General features: G+C 38.5%; 1 protein-coding gene across 3 annotated transcripts in view; it reads right to left on the bottom strand.

The window, feature by feature from the left end:
• The window catches only part of LOC139733306 (endophilin-B1-like), a 46,933-nt gene that overhangs the window by 2,097 nt on the left and 25,022 nt on the right, over positions 1–19,814 (bottom strand). For 2 of the 3 annotated variants that reach the window (XM_071644152.1, XM_071644146.1), the window contains exons 6-8: positions 15,556–15,645; positions 14,445–14,545; positions 8,514–8,727 (exon numbers count right to left, since the gene is read on the bottom strand). In XM_071644152.1, coding sequence (XP_071500253.1) covers positions 8,514–8,727; positions 14,445–14,545; positions 15,556–15,645 — 405 coding nt within the window. The remainder of the gene's footprint in view (positions 1–8,513; positions 8,728–14,444; positions 14,546–15,555; positions 15,646–19,814) is intronic. The other variant, XM_071644160.1, reaches the window with a different exon arrangement.

Here is a 19,814-nt window from a genome sequence, read left to right as displayed (position 1 = left end):
ACACAGTACACTACTGGCACCACAAACCTACACTTCCGCAATGGTAACTGAAACCACAGCTTTCATTTCACCCCATTAAACATGATACTGTAAAAGTGGATATTTTCGCGCGACTAATTATTCGCGCTCGGCCGGATAAGAAGAGTTTCGCATGTTTTTAATTCCGCGGTATCAAGACATCAACTACAGGAACATATGGCAAGCAGAAATATTCGCGTGCTTTTATATTCGCGCTAGTTTCTGATTGCGCGAAATGCGCGAAAATTTCAACACCGCAAAAATTTCCACTTTTACAGTATTCTCTGTATGTGTGAGTGACAGCAAGTGAATCAGTAATATCCAATCAAATGATCCAATCAAATGACACAAAATCAGTCACGTTCTGAGGTTTGCTGCTTCTCATCATTGCCATTTATTCACAGACGTTTCTGTCTGAAAAGGTGCATCGGCCAAATAAAACCAGAAAAAAGTTCTTTTGTCAGTGATGATGCATTATTGTGCAATCATCATTTTTTAGACATGCCAACGTAGGTACTCATCAAGATGTGCATAATCAGGTGGTGGCAGATCTCATACTTCAAAGTGGTTGGATTTGTGGAAAGTCCATTCGTTAGTAGGTCTATGGTGTGACATAGTATAGGGTCAGTGTAAAAACAGTGTGAAAATTAATTAGATTTATGTCAAGGCATTTTCTGGTGCCTCAAATTGTACTCCGATTCATAATGACAGGAGAACACTTTGCCATTCTTTCTGTAGTCACACACAATGTGCATTCACACACACACACACACACAAAATTATTGTTTGTTTATTTGTTTGTTTATTTGTTTGTTTTTGTAAATCAATCTATGAAACACAATGTGACAACCATTAATTCTTGTGTGTGGACACAAAAAAAAATTACCTCTTATGATATGGATTGTAATATGAAAATTAGTCCATTTCTTTCTAAACTCTTGCAATAATTTCCCTGCATGTGTGAAAAAAAAAACCATTGATTTATTTCAATCCCATCATGCAACTTGCCTAGGAATGCACAGTCTGTAAATTCAAAGCCCTTCATTGGCAGTGGAATGATTTTTTTTCTTTCTGCCATGTGTAAATGGTGACAAACAGAATTGATTTTTGCACCACAATGCAAAAACTGATAATTCCTGTGTGTGAATGTGCCTCATGATACAATCCGTAACTGTGTCAAGGTGGTCTGGCAGCATACATGCATGTACATGGCAGCCATTCCACATACAGAGATAGACATGTGTCCTCAGACATACAGACCAAGGTACACAGACAGACAGACTCAAACATACGCACACACAGTTCATGGCCAAAATAAGGTAGGATACTGTGGACCCATCTGTTATCGTTATGTACCTAATTTCTTTCATTACATGCTAGTCAAGAAATTCCAAGCACAAAACAATGCCAATTCGATATTACACAGGCACGTGTATTCTACAAGTGTCTGTGCAGCAGCAAAGTGCTTGAAAAGGGAAGAGTGAAACATGCACACAATCACAACTCATCTCCTTGAAATATTAATTCTCCACATGTGTATGTGAACATTCCATACTGCTCATGTCAAACATCACTGAAGTCAAGGGCCCTACTGCATGAAAAGATGCAAGCAAACATTCAGAAAATTAAATGTAAGTCAGGTATCGGCCAATCAGAATAGAGTATTCACAGATGTATGTTTGATTTTCTGACACAAGTTTGACCTCAACTTTTATGCATTGGAACCTGGGTCATGTTGCCTTAAACTCTAAACATAAAAGAGTATTAATTGGTAGTTCTTTTTGATTGGGACATTCCCCGCTGCCCATGCTGTAGGGTGTGGTATTACTTGTCAGCTGGTAAGCTTATCTCACAAGTTAATTCATCCCTCATGCATTTTTCACATACTTGATCTAGAGTATATAAGACAAAACATTACACAAAGAGGCATCAACAAGAACTAATGAAGTACATAGTGTAATAATATTCGAGGATAAAATCATATTACATGGTGTATGAATGGATTAAAACAACCTCACACTTTGTTTGCCGAGAAGGAATATTGCTGTGAATGGTCAAGGGATTTTTTATTTTTTTTGAAACTGCATAAACAGTAATTCAACTTCAATAATCGGATATTAATCTATTGTATTTACAACAGAATTATACTCCATCACACAAAGAAGAAGACATAGGAAGTAATCATACATGGCTTACTTCAAAAAGCTCAGTTTTTCATCAGACTAATCCCATGTTAGTAGAATTTAGGGTGAGTGAATGATGAAGACACCAAAAGCCTAGACTGGTATGAAGCAGCATCAACAATTTTAAAACTAGTAAAACTTCATTGACATGGACGAAGTCACCACCAAAGTGCTACTGATGAGTACAGTTTTAGAAGAAAAAGAGAAGAGAAATTGTGATAGCTCATAAGCTTGATAGGTAGCAAGGCAGCAGTTAGGGTTGGTTTGCAAACTATCAAAGTTAACTTTTCATGTTTATTTTTTTTTCGGTAAGCTGAATAAAGCAAAGGTTATTGAGTGCAATTCCATTGATAGAACTATCTACACAAAAGTAGTATTTCCTGCATCTATCCCAATTACTAACAATCTAATGCATAAACAAAAACAAACACAAGATGGCGGGAAGAGGGAAGAGTGGGAGAGGAGAAGGGTGGAGAAGGGGAGAGCAGAGGAGGGGGTAGGGTGGAAAGGGAAGGGCGGAGGAGGGGGAGGGTGGAGGAGGGTGAAGTGCATCCAGGAGGGGAAGGGCAGAGGAGGGGGACGGGGGGGGGGGGGGGGGGGGGGGGTGGGAGGGTAAATGAGGGATAAATTGGTTTTGGGAGCAAGTAACAACTCTCAAGTAATTTTTGAATATTCATTCAGATCTTAATGAAATACTACTGAAGGAAATTCAGGCATTATTGCCCAAGTCACATTATACATCTGAACATAACCCTCCCCTCCCCATCCAAAGAAGTTATGGCAACATAGGAACCTTTCAGAACCACATACATTCCATGGGCAAATCCATGATGACAGCAAATTTTGAGAAAAATAACTTCAAAAGATCATTTAGGAAATGTTGAGTAGCTTTCTTTCATCTAAATCAAAGTTTTTTTATTCATTTATTTATTTTTCTTTTGGAGGGTCTTCCATGAAGAAATATTGATTGAAATGAAATTGATATTTCCATTTCTATTTTAACCAACACTGGACGAAAATCAAGGGGTTTACACTGGAAGCATAAAATCTTAGAACACATTTCTCCAGTTAAATGGCAGGGTGATACAACATTTGCCCCTGCGACAATCAATCCAGTCTTATTTTCTCCAAGGTCTTTGGGTTAGAGTGAGGGTTGTGATAGGGTTTTAGGTTTAGTTTGATGTGAGGATTAGAATGACGGTTCAGCTTATGATTGTGGGTAGACTTTACATTTGGCTTAGCATGCAAATATTTTGTGGGAGCAATTGTTGCAGGAGCAAACATCGTGGAACCAGAGTGCTTTGAAGTAACAAGGGAAAATATGTATTCTGAATTTCCGTATAATGTGACACATGTATACATTTCCCCTTTTAGTACAATTCATCACTGTACAGTATTGGAGTCCAGTGTAACAAAGATGGTAAAATCACATGAACACAATTTTAAGAGTTTCATTGAAATCAGACATGTATCATAAATCAAGAATCATTAACTTAAAATTTTGAGTTCATGTTTGACTATGATGAAACTTTTACAAGTCTGTTCAGTTGACGTTACTTCATTCGACAATGTCGCCTCGAATTTGGTGTGGAATTACACTTTAACTGAAAAAGGTTATAGTTAAAGTTTAATGGCCTCTGGAATGAGAAATAGCAGCAGAGCACATTCAAGCATAGAGTTTGTCCTTCACATTATGGGATTGTTAGTAAAGTGCATCCATCAGAAACCACCACATTAATGCTTTGCTAAATTAGTGTAATTTGCTATTATAGGCAAGTGCTTAAACTCAGCATTTTCTCTTTCCTGTACATGTGTTTAGTTACTATAAATTTTATATTTGATAAACTGCAAAAAGCAACAGAGTTACAAAGAGGAATAATTTACATTTCTTGGCTGGAAGAGTTCTCAAATTGGGCCTAGGAAGGTTTCTCCGCTTGAAAGACTGTATATTCTTCTGACTGGGAAGATGACAAATGCATGCAAAACAGACAAGTTTTCTTGGTTTGCTCATGGAGAAAGAGTGAACAAAATAACTTGCAGTTTAGTTTGAATTTAAGGCAAATGTGGAAATTGTCATACCAAGTGCAATATAGATCCATGTAGCATTTCTTTTTTTTTTCTTACTCGGTCGGGCAACATTTGACGAGTGATGTATGCATGCATTTATGTATGTATGGACATTGTACAATGTATGTATGTATACATGTACGTGTGAATGTACGCAATGAGTGAGTGAGTGAATGAATGAATGAGTGAATGAATGAATGAATGAATGAATGAATGAATGAATGAATGAATGAAAGTATGAATAAATGAATGGAATGAATGAATGAATGAATGAATGAATGAATGAATGAAAGTATGAATAAATGAATGGAATGAATGAATGAATGAATGAATGAATGAATGAATGAATGGATGGATGAATGAATGAATGAATGAATGTATGAATGAATGAATGAATGAATGAATGAATGAATGAATGAATGAATAAATGAATGAATGAATGAATGTATGAATGAATGAATGAATGAATGAATGAATGAATGGATGAATGAATGAATGAATGAATGTATGAATGAATGAATGAATGAATGAATGAATGAATGAATGAATGAATGGATGGATGAATGAATGAATGAATGTATGAATGAATGAATGAATGAATGAATGAATGAATGAATGAATGGATGGATGCAGGTATGTATGTATGTACAGCATGTATGTACATGTAGTCATGTGCAATGTTCTATGTATGTACAAGATATGTGTGTACAGTATGAACAAATATTGTTAAATGAAAGTATGTCCATGTATATATACAGATAGAAATGTACATATACCACATGTTCAAACATATGTTTGTATGTTTGCATATGTATGAATGTGGACAACTAATGAAAATCAATTTAATTGGGCCAACATAGTCTTCCCCTGATGCCAAAATCTTGGAAAAAGGTATTATTTCTCTACTCCGATTCATTCATTTGGTTTTTTTACCACTCTCAGCTAAAGTGAGCCCTTTTCTATCTGAAACTCCCTCACCCCAGCTTTACAACTATTTCCACATCTTATCGGGAATTGAAAAAGTATTGTCGGTGCGCATGACAGCTTGTTGTTAACATGCTTCCCTGTACACGGCAGATCGTTGCTAGGCTGTGGGAGTGCCCATAGGGTTAACAACATTCTGCAATGTGCAGGGCTAAGTGTGTTAACAATATTCTGCCATGCACACGCCGGTATGTTTTACGAATGAGGAACAAATTTTGTCCATTATGCAATTTCAATTTTCTGGGCCTTGTTACGAATACTTATAGCTTGCAATAGAAGAAGGAATTGTGACCAATTTGCTCTACCATTTGAATATTTGGTCAACCTAAAAAATGCACTTTGCAGATGGCTGAAATATTCACAGGACTCTACTGACAAATCAATAATTGCAAATTCAAACTAATTTTTAAAAAGACACAAACTTTACATTCTAACTTGAAAAAGATTCAAATTAGTTGTTACGAGACTACGCAACTATCTAAATGAATTAATATCGATTATAACATGGAAATGATAATTTTCTAGTAAAGTATAATTAGTATAAAACAAAATACCCCAACGATGACATGGGAAAAGGCTAAAAATGATATGTAGAATCTCATCATATAGTCCTACTGACTGAATTCCTCTAATTTGGAGATATCAAACCATAGAATTCTGCAGCGAGAAATGAACATTCATTCTGCAGCGAGAAATGAACATTCATTCTGCAGCTGTATCTCAAGAAGATTTAATCTTTGTATTGGTCGAGAATTTGAATTGACATTGGAAGAAAAAAAAGAAGAAGAAAGCACTCTGTAACTCTTGATGGAATTACAATTGGGCGAATTTTAAGACTAACATGGCCTTATCTATCCAGGGTAGCTTATCTTTTCAGTGATAACACTGGTCCCCCCCCCCACCCCCACCCAAGTGCCCTATCATTACTATTCCATTGGCACTTGGTGGGATTTGAACTCTGGACTTGTTTTGAAGTCTTACAGTATATACCACAGTACCCCATCTGTACCACATGAAAACTAATGCAAAGAGTAAACTCTCATACAGTAACACAATGAGATCAAATTAAGAATTTGGCTATTCCACCTACAAAAATTTAAGTTTAAGGTCTGAGTAAATGGGCATGGGAAATGATGATATATGAGTTAAAAGTACAAACACTTATTTGAAAAAACAAAAACAAAAACAACAACCCAAACATACCCTCCCCTCCCCCCCCCCCCAAAAAAAAAAAAACCACACACACACAAAACACAAAACAATAAAAACAACGTTGGGATAAGGGATAGGAGAGATTGTGTAGAGATATTGTGTAGAGAAACACAAGTGCATGACTAAAATTAACACCAAGAATGGTGCCTGACAAAAATGCTAGAAGGTGTCACAAAAGCAGAAACTATCATCAGATTTGGGCATGCTACATTATCAAGTTACGTGCCACGCCTTTGCTTGGTAGGGGATGTGGGCTACATGTATCTATACTGTGAAAGTTTGTGCACTGGCACATCCAGGCTTTGTGAAATGCTGTGGGAAGGGATGGGAGAGAAGGGGGGAGGGAAAAGGGGCAGGGTAGAAGAGGTAGGGGAGAAGGGGTGAGAAAGGAGGGTGGGGGAAAAGGGATAGGAAAGAAGGATTGATGGAAGAAGGAGTGAGGTACGTAGAAGGGGTGGGGCAGATGGGGTGGAGAAGAAGTGGTAGGGTAGAAGGGGTGGGGGAGATGGGATGGGAAGAAGGGATGGGGAAGAAGGGGTGGGGAGAAGAGGTGGGGGAGAAAGGGTCGTGAAGAAGGGGTCGGAAGAAGGGGTGGGGGAGAAGGGGTGGGGAAGAAGGGGTGGGGAAGAAGGGGTGGGAAGAAGGGGTGGGGGAGAAAGGAGGGGAAGAGGGAATGTTGTAGAAGGGGCTTTCTTCATGAGCAATGAGCAATGAAAGCTTTCTCGTACAGATATGTGTGTGTGTGTGTGTGTGTGTGTATGTGTGTGTGTGAGGGAGAGAGTATGTGTGTTTTAGTCTGCAATTGTGTGTGTGTGCATAAATAATCTAATGAAAGTGACATCTTCTAAAATAAACCAAATCTACTTCTCTTGAGATATTCCCTTTAGAAACCCCTTGCAGTAAGCTACTTTGGCACCTGTTGCATACATTGCTTAAAGGGCCTGTTTGCCTACTATAGCCAGTGCTAGCTTAGGCAAGCCTTTCATTATGTGTAGTCAAGGGTACAGATGGTGTGCTAATTACAGAAAGGCTTCTTCATCATCAACTTGCTATGCATCACCACCATACAACTGTGACAGCCTTTGCTTTGGTATAGTGTCTGCAACACTGCCCAACAGTCAAGAGCAGATTATTTCCCTTTAAATTAAATTCATGAACAAAACAGAGCATGAAGTTTCCACAAGGGAACTCATTACTTTTTTGTCAAGAGACTACTGGCTGAGGACATCACTATTATTTGGCGGTGGGGAAGGTATTGAAGAATAACACCTTGTTTGATTGGTATTAAGGGAATTTACATCCCAATATCAAAAAGAGGTATTGCTGTTGACAAGAGAACATGTCTACTCTACAGAATTACAAGGCATGGGAATTTCAAAAGAAATTTTAAAAAGATGGATTCTCTTTGATAATTTTTGTCTGGATTTAAATCACATGGTCTCCCAAGCACAATTAAGATTTATAGAGATCCTTTTTGTGGAGTGCATGAGGTCTGGGCTGATCAAAGAAAAATTGCATATATGAAAAGAAAGAAAATATATCATGAAAGTTAATTCTTGGGAGAAATTAAAAAAAATGAAAAAGCCTTGAAATACCATGAGCTCCATTATGTAAAATGTTTTTCTTGACAAAAGATGAATAAGACATTTATTTTTTCATCATGTATATAGCAAATATGGAATACTTCACCAGTACTATCACAGTCATATTGTACACCTTTGCATCAAAGGTGCCTGAAGAGTGCCATGATGAGCTGACATCAAAGATGTTGTACTTCAATTTATGCCCAACTGACAAAATTGTAGCCAGTCTTTTGAATTTGACTCATTGCTATTTTTCATGCTAAGGACTTTACTTTAGGGTACATATACTCCTTCAGAAATAATCCTCTATGGTAAAAACAGACACTGAAGTGTTGACTCTGGTAAAAGGTTAGCATGACTGTTGTGTTATATGGTACAATGCATGGTCGAGGGAATATGTAAGCGATGCATTCAAACGCAAGGGGTGTTAGCAATCATGGTTAGTCTTGGTTCAATGCTCTCATACCTCGTCGGCAAGAACGGACAATTCGGAATCGTCCCCGGCATCGTAATCGTACAGGACCTTGGCCTTGCGCACGCCGTTCTGCGGCCGCGACTTGTCCTCCGGAAGCACTGTGTCGAGGGGCGGGGCCGTGGGGACCGGGATGGCCCCGCCTCCACCCTGCAGGGGGCCGGAGGCGGGCCGGGGTGGCCTGATGCTACCCATGGAGCCTGGAATACTGAGGGAGGTGAGAAAGGGTGGGCGGGGCCACAGATAATAGAGAGAGAGATGGACATGCTTACAAATGCTCAGCGCATAAATACTCACAAGTGTCCCCAAAAGACCCAACACCAGAGATATTGGAAGAAGGCATGGCCAAATTTCCCCTTTGCAGGCATGCTCTTTTTTTTTTAGGGGGGGCGGCTGTTGGATTGGAGGAGCATATGGGCTACTGCATGACATTTCATTCATTTTGCATTCCAAATATAAAGTGATATGCACACAAGGCAGCATGGAGAAGGTACGAGGCATTTCAGTGTATTCATCTGTAGAGACAAACACACATGATATGATTTTGTTTTTCACATAGTGAAGCGAGTTTAATGATGGGTCGCAGCGTAAAGGCTGACAAACAGACGTACATTTTGTAACTTTTTTTACAAGTGTTATGTGGGAAAAAACCTGTGTAAAAGAAAAAACTGGTAAACTGGTAACTGAGTTCGACAGATAAGAATGTTCAAATTGTGAATCAAATTGAACTGCATGAGTGCAGAAAATCACACTATTGAGTCTGCCCTAGACTTAACACTCTATGCTTATCTTAAAACTCTTAATGCAACTGCTAAAACATGAGGAAAAAACAAGTAAATCAGGTATCTTTAAGTCTCCATATAAACTCAAACTAATATTCAACATAACCATCAGCACAGAATGATCACTCGATGATCGAGACCACAGAAACATTTTATGTGGCATGCAAACATCTGTGCATGCTTTTATTTTCACGCTAGCTTCTGGTTGCACGAAATGTGCAAAAATTTCAACACCACGAAATTTTCCACTTATACAGTAAGTGAGACATGGAGAGAACAGCCCATGTGTTTTCAATATGTGTACGTGTGCCCACTCAATGTTTCATCTGGTTTTGCCATACGAGACAGGGACAGAAGAATATATGTACTTCCAATATGTGTGTGTGTGTGTCTCTGTGTGTGTGTGTACAATGTATTACAGTAGGCCTACTGAATGTTTCATTTGGTTTTCACTCTGAGCATTCATGTACAGCATGAACTACTTATTCTAATTAACAGCCTTCCTAAATAGCAACCACCATGGTACACAGGCAATCAGCCAAAACCCTGCAAGCACGATTGGCTAATGCCATGATATTCGCAGTCACATACTATAATTGATACTGCAAGTCCCTAAGGCAATAGGGCTCTTATCTCCATGAGAACCAACATGAGTTTTTCCTTAGTGATCCAATTTTCACTTTCTGACTAACAAGGATACTGGATGGACAAAGGGTTTTTCATCTCTACGAAAAGGAAGGGCACATCAAACTATTAAAAGCAAGTGGCTCAAATATCTCTCTGGATATCTGAACCAGGAACCATTCAGTCCTACGTTGTATGCCAAGATGCACAATTCATTGAACTCGCTCAACCCCTTGAATGACTGAATCAACTCATCGCATGTCCGCTTTCATCTGAAGATGAAAGAAAGGAAAAAAAAGCCATCTTGCTGCCTAAAACAAAACCTGCCATATGTGGGTCAGTATCTTGGCTCAACCCCCTTTAGGGGTTGCTACGACTAGCACACACTCACTTTCCAGAAAACTGAGAAGAGGATATTTTGATATGATAATGAAGAGGTGTTTGGTTACATAATGTGCACTCCGATGTCAGGATGCCAACCTTTGTGCACTGTCAGTGCAAATTGGCACACACACACAAAAATCCCATAGCATTGAATCAAATGTCCATAGTCCTCGGAAAAGAAAGGGTTAGTTGACTTGCAGTTGCGGGGATTGACACTTCAATGAAAAAGGTTTTAATTAACCCATTGATAACAAGCTGATTTTGCTATTACACATTTCCCATAGACACCTGCCTGAGTATAGTCAGGACTACAAATCTTCAATGGGTTAATCTCTGTAAACTTTGATCACCAGTAGGAAGGTTAAATTATGCATGAAACATTCAAACCAACTAAATCCGCTCTCACAGATGCTAACTGAGATAAGATATGTGCAACTCTGATTATAATTTTGCTACCTGTGGGAATTAACCGAGATATTCTGACTTTGAAACTGCCCATTAAGATGATGGTCGAGAGTAATTGTTCCTTTTCATGAACCTGAATAGCTTTACTGCAATATTGTACTCCCATCATGAGAAATTCATATGCATGAACACTGTTGTAATACCAAAGCGACGTGTCAGTGAAAATTGGGGATAAATCAGTCCTAAACTAATCAAAATACTGTAAAAGTGGATATTTTCACTCAACTAATTTTTTGCGCTCAGATGGGCAAAAAGAGTTTTGCATGTTTTTAATTTTGCGGAATCAAGACTTCAACTACTAGAACATATGGCAAAGTAAAAATATTTGCATGCTTTTATTTTCGTGCTAGTTTCAGGTTGCCACGAAATGCACGAATATTTCTACTTTTACAGTAATCTGAATGTTGGTGGGTCCCATTAAGATGGATTCAAGGTGAGCATTCAATATTCTTGGTCACATGACTATACCAATGTTTGCCCATGACCAGACAGGCAATATTCAAGAGCGGCTAATGATGATGATGAACAACATTATAATAGTGTGCCAGCAATTTCCTACATGCATAATGAGATGAGGAGCCATTTGGAGATCATCAACAGAAACCATTCCTGAGCTATTTAAGTTAGGATTTCACTGTGTTGTACCAGCATGAACGTATACATCAGGGCTGCCAACCTTGTAAATGCATTGCAATATTCTGATGACTGGAAAAGCACATTATTGTTTTAATTCTTTTAAACACTATTTTTACCTTTCCTGCATTAAGCATGTGTAGTAATAATATTTGGGGGAAAAAAACAAACCACACAGTATTCTCCATGAAACCTGCAGTACCGGTATTTTGGGTGAAAACAGCACTAAACACAGCAAAAAAAAAAAAAAAGGAGGAACAGTTGGCAACTCTGTTACTATGAAGAATGAATTTTGCACCGTCCATATTCTGTTAAGCCTTGAGACAAATTGCAATTATTGATCATTACTTCACAAATATGGAATTCTTGGAGGAATACGGTCGAAAGCTCTCGCCCTCTTTTGAAGAAAAATTAGCTATATATTTGATATGATGCATGCCTTGTTTGCAATGTACGTACATGTATCTCTCTCTACGAAGAGCTCAAATTGTAAACTATCAAGATCAAATGTGAACCGCCGATGCATATCTTCACTGATTTATGATTCAGTTTGCATATATCTCTCCCAGTCAACAACGTCCATGCATTTTAGATCTCCTATGTCAATTGTCTGTGATATTCCACCATGTTCCACTCACACACCTACACCTTTGCTTCACATGCAGTGTAGGATGTAAGAACCACTGTGCATAATCCTCTCTGTGCTAGCTGCATCAGACTATATATTACCCACAGCATGACATCACTGGATGGCAACTGGATCGACACCTACACATTACAGCCAATGAGAAGCCAGGAACCTTTTCAATCGGAATACCAATGAAGAATGAAAACCTAGGGCCACTAGATTCCTACCCATCATCATTCTGATCCTCTATAATCGTCTGTGACCCATGCACGGTGGTAGAAACATGTCACACTTACCCCAGCTCATCGCAGAATGATTGAAAAGTTTCCACTTTGTACCTAAAAGCAACTCTTAGTGTTTAAGCGAGTTATGAAACAAATGAAAAAACAAAATGATCGATACATTTCATTGTCTAGTAGCTCTTTCGAAGCAATATTGCATTGAGCCGAGAAAAGATCTTAATGTCAATACAAGCGATCGAATTACAGCCATAACTGTGCAAGGATGGCAGAGATTCTTGTGATGTGCAGATAAAGGGGGTACCATTTCATAAGCGGATCCGGGAATTTTCATGGATTTTATGAACGATTTTTTATATTTTGGCAGGTAGGGTCAATGAACTTGGGAGTTCAAGGTTGCGCGTATTTGAGATTTGCACTACGCGCACTAGAGCGCATGCTCTGCTCAGGCCAGGCGCCGCACAGCTGGAAGCTGATGACATACACAGAAAGCTTCTTTATTAGAAAATTGGGCAATTTTCAGTATGCATGTATGAATGGAAATCACTGATCTCTATGGAAGAACAAGATCAGTGGTGGAAACAAGCTGCTTGGCGGAGGTCTGCGCTCTCAAGAGTGCTTTACTACTAGTCTATACTGTGATAGCATCAATCTGTAAATACACTCCAAAAATGGTGTGTATTTGTTTTTCTTTCAGCAAAATCTTGATACTCATTGGTCTGGCACTTGTGACTCATACATCATGGTCGTACATGAAGAAAAATAAAAATAATACTGCCACTAAAAAACTCAATAAATCAAGCATACCATTTTTTTTTCAATAAGACAGACATACTCAAACTCACAAGAGGCTTCAATAACTTGACAAAAATGCTTTTTTTCCCTCCACTGACAATTAACTGGTGTTTGAAACTTTTCACATATAACCAAGAGAAGCTGTGGCCTGGACTTGCAACGTTCAAAAACATGCTGTCTCATTTCTCAGTCTGAAATCATGCTTCACATAATTGTCAAAGTAATCAAAAGAAAGAGTCGTTTAATACAACAAAAGATGGGCAAGAACTGACAGTGCACTGCAACATTTGTGCCTCATGCAGGAGACGGTCAGGTTTAAGCATGGTGATAGACCAAAATATAACCACATATTCAACAGGAAAACAACATGTAAAAACTGTGACATGCAGGTGAGGTTTGGGCTGTCTGGCTCCCTCTATCTGTCACCGATCCTCATTACTGATTGCATGTATTATCCTCGCAGGACAGACAAGTCTTTCCTGTGTCATATCTGACCATAGACTTGTACTGGACACCTTACTCAAGAGAGACCGTCATATGCCAAACACTGGGTATGGGTGTGTTTTGGAGGTCCAGTATCACCAGATACAAGACAAGCAAAATGCATCCCCTCGCTAGTTACAGAGTCCTTCGTCTCGATAGCCATGACATGTCATCTTGAATTACTAGCTTCATGAATTCACATTGTAGACATACGGGGTGCTAAAACAATTTCCAAAAACATTTCTTCTGTTGCCTTCTTATGAGTTCCTGGTAGAAAAAATTGAGACAGGGGGTAGAATTTTGAATGAGACTTATGATAAAGTGAAGCTTTTGCTACCCGAAAAGAAGCCAATAGATAACTTTCTAAGTAGTAAGTACACTGAAAGAGAAGGAGGTGAATTTATCCTCATGGTTTGTAGACATCACTCTTTAGACATCTAGTAGTTATTAAGGATGGTGGACAATCATTTAAGCCAATGCTGCACACTGGCACTGGTCCGACGGTCTCTGACAAGTAAAAATCATTGTCGGACCAGTAACTCTTTCAGGAATGGACCAGTAAAAATGGAACAACTGGGTACCTACTGGTCAGGCAGACAGGTCAGACCAATGGAAAAATATGGGTTAGTGTGCAGCCCAGCATAAGCATCTTGTGTGAACACTCCCCCCCCCCCCCCCTCCCCTGAATTACACAAATTGCATTTGCATAACATACAGCTGACTAAATGCAAAAATAAAAAAACAAGAAAGAAACAAAACCTTATAATTTCAGACATCTCTCATTTGGATGTTTTTCACTTTGATTTGAGATGATTTGGGATAGAGGATGCATTTCCTGCTATGACCTTTGAACCCGTCAGCACCATCATTCTCACCCCACCCCCATACTCACTTTCCCAGCTGCTGCTGCAGCTCCGTCATAGCCTGGTTGCTCTGTGCAAAGTACGTCTGCTGGGCCTCGACAAAGTCCTTCAGACGCTCCAGGTGCGTCGACTGCAGCGACAAAAAGAGGAAAAAAGTTCATGGACTGCGACGAAAGAGGTGCAAGTACACACCCCTCACTTTGGACCACACCCATTCCAGTTTTCATTGTCTTTGTCTGCATGGTATAGGGATACATCTCTTGAGAATGAATCAATAATTGATAGTATCACTGATGCTCCCGTTTATTTGGGTTATATAGTATTTACTGGTTTTATGCTGAACAATGTATTGGTGAAGGATGCTTGTATGGAGAGCAAAATTATTACGTTTTACACTTGCCAAATGTACACAGGTGTGATATTTTACAAGAACATGTCGAGTAATAAATTGTGAATGCAAACAAGGCACCACAGTGGTACCGTGAATTATGTGGGCTGGGCAGTCATGCTGCAAAGAAGCTCTGTATCATGAAAAATTCAAGTCAGATGTATATAATGTATTTTCAAAGTAATTTAACTGACTGAATCATACAGTAAAACAAATGATGGCTCTTGCTGTTTGGAGGATACAGCATCAGAGACTCTAACTCTCCCGCCGAAAGCCAATTTTTAAAATCTCCCGTTCTCCCGCCCTGGCTCCGTGTCTCTGCCCTAGGATGTATTTTCTCCTGCCAAAACACTTTTTTTACATGAAATGAAGTTTTATCAAGCCAAAATATATGATTTTTAGTACCATTGTATGTTGAAAAATAAGCCTGAAATAGCACGTGAGCATCCAGAACCCCAGAGCTTCCAGGGCCCGGCCGCCTTTAGGGACTTTGCGCTTTGCGCTCGTGATGTGCGCCTTGTGCACATCAAGTTGGAGTCTCCAGTTTGCTAGGGGTTTCAAGCGGGAGAATCTCCAGAACAGAAGGTGCTTGGGGTTGGAGTCTCTGCAGCATATTTTACCCTCAAGGCTCTTGCAGTGCTATTTCTGGGAGACTGAGATCCCTAAAATAGCATTCTAAACCCTTTGGAGGGAACATTCTTTATGTTCCCTGGATCTGCCAGTCAGTATATCTGTATTATTGCCCTACTCACATGTGCGCTTGTGATTCCCTCCAGTAGAAGTGTTGTAATCTCATACTGCCTGTCAAACTCTGCTTGTGCCTTGCGCAGCTCTGCCTCAGCCTTCAGTCGACAGGTGGTGTGGGGTAGAGGAAGAAAAGGTTAAATCCATATCATTGGCATCATGTTCATTTAAGTGCTGAAGTCTTGCACAAAGGCTATAACCCAAGAGCAGAGTATGCCCTGCCTGGAAAATGCGAGACTATCAATCATCATGGGCATGAAGGAGTGAGGAAAGCTGCACCTTGGCTAGAAATGTTTCCAAAGACCATGCACCGCTGATTCAAATCTACTTACCACCAATTGAGAGAAAGGAGGGTTTTAATGGCACCGGAAGAATTAATGACCTTCTGCTTTTCAGCTATAACTCCATGTACATTACGCAATTCTATACATAGGACAGGCCAATAGAGTATGCATACTACAGAATGCACTCCTAAACTGAGGTTTTGAATATATGCCAAAGACACTGATGGATGCTTGTATTTTGTGTCACGTTTTCTGATTTTGTTTTTGTTTTTTTCGTATGATTTCCCTGAAATATACATTCTGCTATAACACTGTTGAAAAAAAAATAGTGTTAGAAATTTACATATGATATATTTAGCAAGGTGGAAAAGAATTCATATCATGTACATCATTTGTTTAAAGTCAAATCTCACAATTTGCTGCAGGCCTATCAAAGTAGATCTACTCCCTCATTGACACATAATACAGGCAAGTCTTTGTTGGACTTCTAAACTGCATCAGCTGTTTTACAATTAAGAATCCAAGTGCTCTTAAACAAAAAATGTTTGTTGGTGCTTTTTCTGACTCGATTCTTGAGTTCATATGCAGGCAATTTTACTCCTGCTGGTGTTACTGATAAGTCATTGATAAATTTACATTATTGACCAATATGCCTGAATCATGGAGCCTTGCACATGAACAGTGTTCGTGTTTCACATCATTTCTTTATTTACTCCATTGGCCTGCCACAATAGGCAATTTTCAGCGGCTTTTTTTTTTTTTTTTTTTTGCTATATCATCTTTTTAAACCATTGGCACTGAGTTCTACAATACTATGTGGAAAGTTGCCAGTTGTGGTCTCTGAAAAGGGCACTACAAAAACAAATAAACAAACCATCCTCATGCCCCCTAGAAACGGGAGGAAAGAGCTCTTGACATTTTGCAAGATTTCGCCAGGAAATTATACAGCATATTATACAACTGTACAGTCCAAGAAATATAGTAACTCAGAGAACACAAGTTTGCATGGTATGCAAAAGCCCACATGGCACACACATTTGGCACAAGAGAAAATTGCACATTCTATCACAAGATTCTGCATGTTGTATAATGGGGAAGTTAATATAAAAATAAAGGTGCATTTACAACTTAAATGTAATTTAAAGGTAGAAACCAATCACAAGGGCACATATATTGATAAAGACAAAATTTGCAAAGAAAGGGAAGTTTGAAGGCTATGGACTGAAAACAAAATTCACACTGAGCATTGCCTCTAAACTGGTCACAGAGTAATGGGTACAAGTAACTTGAATATATCTGCAAGATTCTGAGAATATTATATAATAATACATATCAAGAAGTACTCTGCAGACATAATAAACATAAAAGTAATCAAATGATGTAGACTGCATTCATAGACTGAAAAAGGAACAAGAATATAAGAATATGCACTTGACATGAAAGGTACTTGCTGACCAAAACATGCACCTTTTTTCATGTCTGAGCTAAGTTTACTCTGTTAGATATAAAATGGATTAGAGAACATTAACACTATAAAGACTGGAAGAAAAATGTACAGCAGGCAAAATAGGCTGACATCACGTAGCAAAGACCGTATGATATATAATATACCAGTTAATCATGCACTGAGCTGGCAAGGTACAAGCTGCATGCAATGTTTGTTAATGCTACAAATGCCCCCTTCCAATGCATTCAACAATGCTTAGATACTGTGGACATTACAAAGCATGAAAAGAGTGATATTTTGCCAGTATTTCCTCATCAAAATTCTATGAAGTTTGTGCATTAAGAAAGTTAACAGGCATCATAGCAGGATAGTGTTTATACATGATTATGATCCTAATTTCTTTTTCTTGGTATGGTTTAGAAGTACAAAATACAATCAAATATTCTAATCTCCTCTATAAATGCTTCTTTGCTCCTTCTGCATATTCAAATGTGAAGAGAGTGTGACGGATCCTCAAAATGTACACATCATAAACCGTGACTTCGCATACTTATCATTTTTGTTGGAAGACACAACCCTCCCCCCACAGCCCTCACTCAATTCCCTTACCCCCCCCCAAAAAAAAAAAAAATGCCCTCAGCTCCACATACCTTGTATACTGTAAAACGAGGAATGTTTGTGTGCATTTCAATTTTGCGAATTTCGCGAGCGCCAAGATTCGCGAAATTAAAATGCACGCGAAATTTCTTGTCAACACTATATGCATTGAACGCCAGTGGCAATTCACGAAAATTTCATGCCACGAAAAAGTCCGTTGGCTCCAATTCGCGAAAATTTTGTGCCGCGTATATATCATGTTTTACAGTATCCCATACACCTACAGTGCACAGTCATCTAAATCTATCTATTGAACGTTGCTATGCTGCCAGTGCAACAAGATCGCACCATTAGACCGAACCATCACATCAATCAAAGACGAACATCATATGACTGGCATAACATTATGCGGGTCATCAAGCTTATGTTTCATAGTTCATATCCAGATACTATCATTTTCCACAGCTTTAACACATCTCACACCCTGTTCCAGCATGCGAAGGTTTAAACTGACTGAATGACATTTACTTGCATCCCGCCGTTTCAAAGATTTCCAAATTGTAAAGGGGCACACTGCAACTGCTTATATCCAGATTAAAGGGATCTCACAAAAAAGTTAAAACCTGAATCCCCATCTCAACCAAAACTACATTGTATACCATCCCACTAAACTGTTAGCATACACTGGATTGAGACATTATACTAGAGTATTATGTCAATTAACTTTCTTTTCTTTTTTTTTGGATGGATGTTACATGTAGGTGTTCCTGCAAAAATCTTCCCTCTTCAAAGATTTAAAGACCTGGCAGTGTGGGATACCATGGAGTTGGAAGGCTGGCCTGGCTTGGATATATTTGAGAATCCCCGTAATTACATTTACTTTATCACTGATCTCTGCGTAAGTACACACAGAGCTGACGAATCTTGACTGGAATTGACTGTGACCGATTACCGAATGATTTGATGCACATATTCGCTGATTAGTGCTATTCGTAGTTTTTTAAATGTTTGATTGATTTTTAATATCAATAATATTACTGCAATGCAGTAATACTATTGATATTTGATGGATTAATGAATATTTGACAGTTTGTGTGTGATATGTTAGTAAATTGTGTCGCAGTATTGTAAACTTCCATAGTTTTTTTTTTTTGTATCCCATGTATGTGTTTTAACCTGCCATTCGTTTTGAATGAAACAGTGGACCTGTTTTTTTTGTACACGTCATTCTAACACTGCCTTGAACTTGAATAAAGCCACGATTAAACAAACTCCTGTGGGCAGTGAATGAATCGGGCCACCCTTGAATACCCACTGACACTACTGGGTCTTTAATGTCCACAGGTTTTTCCCTCTTTCTAATTCTAGTATCAATCCCCTGCAAGGACCATCATTGTTCATTTTTATTGTATTGTACCATTCATGTCCTCTGTAAAACTATTCTTCTGGAGATACATGTATTAATGACAAGAACAGTGATACTGACTAATTCAACGCTTTCAATCAATGGTAAATACCTACAAGAACCCAAAAGTAATGATAAATAGTTAGAGCTGATATTACCCTAATAGCAAAGATGATTATAATGAAAGCAGAATTAACAGTAATAAAAGTTATAAGAAAGAAATAATGATAAGATGTATCACATATTGATATAATGTTAAAATCATTGAAATTATAATATGAAAGTGATGTGTAATAAGCATGCATTGCGGAGATAATATTGCTGAAAATAAAGAAAGCCAGAACCATGTCCTCACACAACATTTCAAAGTTTGTCATAGACATCTCTAAATTCCTTCTTTCTCTAACTGGTATGTCATACTATGGTCACATATAAAAACAACTCTTCAAGGTGATACAGACCACAGTTTTCAGGCTAAAAAGCTAGGAACAAATGTAAGAGATTGACTTGTATAGTGACATTGATTCCTTGAAG

The sequence above is a fragment of the Diadema antillarum genome, unplaced genomic scaffold (genome assembly GCF_040938485.1).
Source record: "Diadema antillarum isolate AM-2024a unplaced genomic scaffold, OU_Dant_1.0 scf00000024, whole genome shotgun sequence".
NCBI classification, from domain to species: Eukaryota; Metazoa; Echinodermata; class Echinoidea; order Diadematoida; family Diadematidae; genus Diadema; species Diadema antillarum.
Note: the sequence above shows the minus strand (reverse complement) of the source record. Positions and strands in the feature narration are given on the sequence as shown.